This window comes from Haplochromis burtoni, unplaced genomic scaffold (assembly GCF_018398535.1).
Source record: "Haplochromis burtoni strain Fernald_Lab_line unplaced genomic scaffold, NCSU_Asbu1 Contig_575, whole genome shotgun sequence".
Classification (NCBI taxonomy): Eukaryota; Metazoa; Chordata; class Actinopteri; order Cichliformes; family Cichlidae; genus Haplochromis; species Haplochromis burtoni.
In genome coordinates this window covers 287,410-290,796 of record NW_024582936.1, presented here as the reverse complement: position 1 = coordinate 290,796, position 3,387 = coordinate 287,410, and the positions used below count along the sequence as shown (strand labels likewise).

The following is a 3,387-nucleotide window of genomic DNA, read 5'->3' as shown; positions in this document are numbered from 1 at the left end:
GGCTACAATGTAGCTGCCATCACCAGTGTGTGAATGTGTGTGTGAATGGGTGGATGACAGGTTGTGTAAAGCGCTTTGGGGTCCTTAGGGACTAGAAAAGCGCTATACAAATACAGGCCATTTACCATTTACCATATGAAGCACCTTGAGGCGACTATATAAATAAAATTGAATTGCAGAATCTGTTTACCAGTTCTTTAATTGTTTGTTGTTTTAGCTGTTTGGTGGTTGTTGAAATGCTTTTGTGAGTTTTTAGCTGGGATTCTGACATTTCTGCTTTACCCAATATCTGGTGGTGCATCCCATTAAACAAACCTCTTTTTTAATGAGCCTTTACTCTTGCACTCCATCTCTGTTCTGTTGCTATTGTGTTGCTCTTGTGTTTCAGTCATGTTTCTGCTGTGTCTGCTCACCAGCATCATGATGAATCCAAAGTAGGTGGTTCTCAATAACATCTCCAGATCTTTGGGCATCTGAGCAGGTACAAGAAACAAACAGCAAACAGGAAACTAGTGACTTCTGTGATGGTTTTAGATGTTCTGGTTTTTATGGTTCTGGGTTAGGGTTAAGTCTAAATGTTTTGTTTATGCTGGTTGACCTTTTCATTGACTATGTGCATCTGAAAGACTCCGGCCGTGTAGTAGGAGAACAAGCCACTGTCGAAGAAGAACTCGGACAGTGCCAAGTATACCATCCGGTCATACTCTTTGATGACGGGTTCCACAGCATAGTTCACCAACGAGACGTTCTGGTGAGAAAGGTCGAAGAACATCCCCTATGGAAACAACAGACACAATTCATTTATGGCCTCTATAAAAACTACATCAGGTAATCTCAGGTAATCTTCACCCTGAAGTGCATGTCGAGGCTCCGGGACGTCACCACAGGATCATCAATCAGCGAATAATCGATTCCAATAAACTGATCAACTTCTGTCCTCACTGGGATCGTCTCCAACAGTGAGTTCACAAGAACCAGAGCGGCATGATCCAGAGCCGGGCAGATCTGAGCGAAAGAGATAGAGGAGACGGGTGAGAGAGAGAGAGGGAGTTATGGGACAGGTGACACAGGTGACACAAAGGAGACAGGTGAGGGAGATGACACAGGTGAGCGCAAGAGGTGAGGGAGAGAGGGATGGGTGAGGGAGGTGAGACAGACGGATGGGGAGACAGGTGAGGGAGGAGAGACAGGAGAAAGACAGACATGTCAGAGAGTGACAGGTGACCAGGTACCTTTTGGTTGAGGAGGAAGCGCATGCCTGTTGTCAGAAATCTGGCCAGGAAGCCGTAAACTGTCCTTTAAAAAGACACAGAGCTTCCTGGTTGGCTGATACTGTCACATAAGTCACATCATGCATTTAATGTTTATTGTTTATTGAATCACTGTAATTGATTACCCCAGCGTTCCACTGAACTTTGCACTCATTTTGCTAATATTGGCATCACAAGTGATGTTATTGATCTTCAGCCGTCCCTCCTCATCTCTGATCAGGTTCAGAGCTGTGTTGATGTTCACACCCTCAGCCGATGCGTTGATGTTTCCTGTGTCGTAACTGAGAGGCAATAACATTATCATCACCAACAACATCATCTGCAATTAGTGTTCCTGTGAGCAGCAGCTCTAGTGGAGTGATTTGGTTCTCTATGGTGGAACTGCTTGGGTTGAACCATGTGTTCTGGAGGAGAACTCACAAGAACCAGTACAGGATCCGTCTGTTGAAAGTCAGTGAGATCGATGAGTTCTGAACGTCGAACAGCAAACCAACATCAGGGATGAACCGCAGATCAGCGTGAGTCAGATTCAGCTCTGTAATCTTCACACTAATACATAGCCGACAGAGAGGTGATGTGACTAAAACACATGTGGATGGGTCTAAATGATCACTTCAGATTTTGTGGGGTCACGTACTCAGTGATGGTGTACTGGAATCGTCCGTCTTCCCCCTTCATCTCCGGCATGCTGATGTTACTTAGCTCCTCTTCAACAAATTTTTGAGTTTCATACTTCACTGTAAACACAAAACAAACCTGATGATGACATTTCTAAAGTAGACATTTAAAGAGCTTTGGCAGAGAAAGTTCTTCAAACTTCCAAATAAATAACTAAATAGATAACTACCTCATCAGTAACTCTCTGGAGTTTAGAAGGGCTTAGCAGCTGAGCTCAAAAATGTCCTGAAGGTTCCCAACTCATTTAATCAGAAGAACTTTTCAACCTGACCAGTGATGTTTGGGAGTGGCAGAAAGAGCACTTTGACCAACATGTCCTCTATGTCATCCATCAGCTCCTTGTTTCTGTCAGTGATGGCCTCTGTGATTGCTCTCCTTTCTAAAGTTCTGCACACTGTAAACTTGATACAGTCCCGATCAAAAGATGCCTTTAAAAGGCAAAATCTGTGCAAAAATGTGGATTCATTGTCATTTTCTGTCAGGTAATCAGACTGTCATGATGTCATTCTGACTTTTGTGTCTCCCTCTCTGATGTCCATGACGTTCTGACGGCAAAGACAAAAAAGCTTTCCCTTTCTGAACGTGGTCGGGTTGTTGAACTGCATAAGCAGTCACAGCACGCCGTCACTGCTGAGGTGGGACGCCATAAGACAGTCATTTGGAATTTCTTAAATGATCCTGAGGGTTATGGAACAAAAAAGTGAAAGACCCAAAAAAAATGTCACCAGCACTGAGCCGGAGGATCCGATTGGCTGTCCATCAAGACACTTGACAATCCTCGACCCAAATTAAGGCCGTTTCTGGTGCCGACTGCAGCCCCATAACCATCAGATGGCATCTGAGACTGAAGCGCTTCAAAAACAAAAACACTTCCTCAAAGGCCTCGTCTACTTGGACATAATACGCTAGTCAACTCAGAGTTGTCACTAGCTGAATAAAACATGGTGGACTCATCGGTGTACATTACAAGATGAGATTTACCCAGGACATACGGCAGATCATTCATGAAAACAGAGAAGTGGGTCGAGGCAGCTGCCCTGGGGTAGACCACGGCTCATGACGAAGCCCTCTGAAAAATACTGTTATAATAAACCTTTTGCCTTCTTCCACACAAATAACTTTTCATCCAGCACAAAGCAGCTGCTGAAAATCCATAACATTTTAGTTTATCAATCAAAAGATCACAATTTATTAAATCAGATGCAGCACTGAAGTCCAAGAATACCACCCAGACCCCTTTCCCATCATCTAGATCTTTATACCAGTTATCTGTCATGTGAATGAAGAGCTGGTGGAGTGACCAGGTTTGTAAGCATGTTGAAACTTAGTGAGTCAATAAATAATAAATAATACTGAATTTGTCCATAAACAACTCTCTCCATGACTTTACTTTAAACAGGGAGTAATGGGTCTGCTATTGACACCATTAAAACCAACA

The 3,387-nt window shown here is 43.5% G+C and overlaps 1 protein-coding gene across 3 annotated transcripts in view; it reads right to left on the bottom strand.

The window, feature by feature from the left end:
- LOC102300085 (phospholipid transfer protein) overlaps window positions 1-3,387 on the bottom strand; it is a gene marked incomplete in the record, with an annotated part of 43,723 nt that overhangs the window by 34,414 nt on the left and 5,922 nt on the right. For all 3 annotated transcript variants that reach the window (XM_005948166.3, XM_005948167.3, XM_042214496.1), the window contains 7 exon segments: window positions 414-473; window positions 599-775; window positions 850-1,005; window positions 1,233-1,296; window positions 1,397-1,552; window positions 1,692-1,820; window positions 1,909-2,008. In XM_005948166.3, coding sequence (XP_005948228.2) covers window positions 414-473; window positions 599-775; window positions 850-1,005; window positions 1,233-1,296; window positions 1,397-1,552; window positions 1,692-1,820; window positions 1,909-2,008 — 842 coding nt within the window.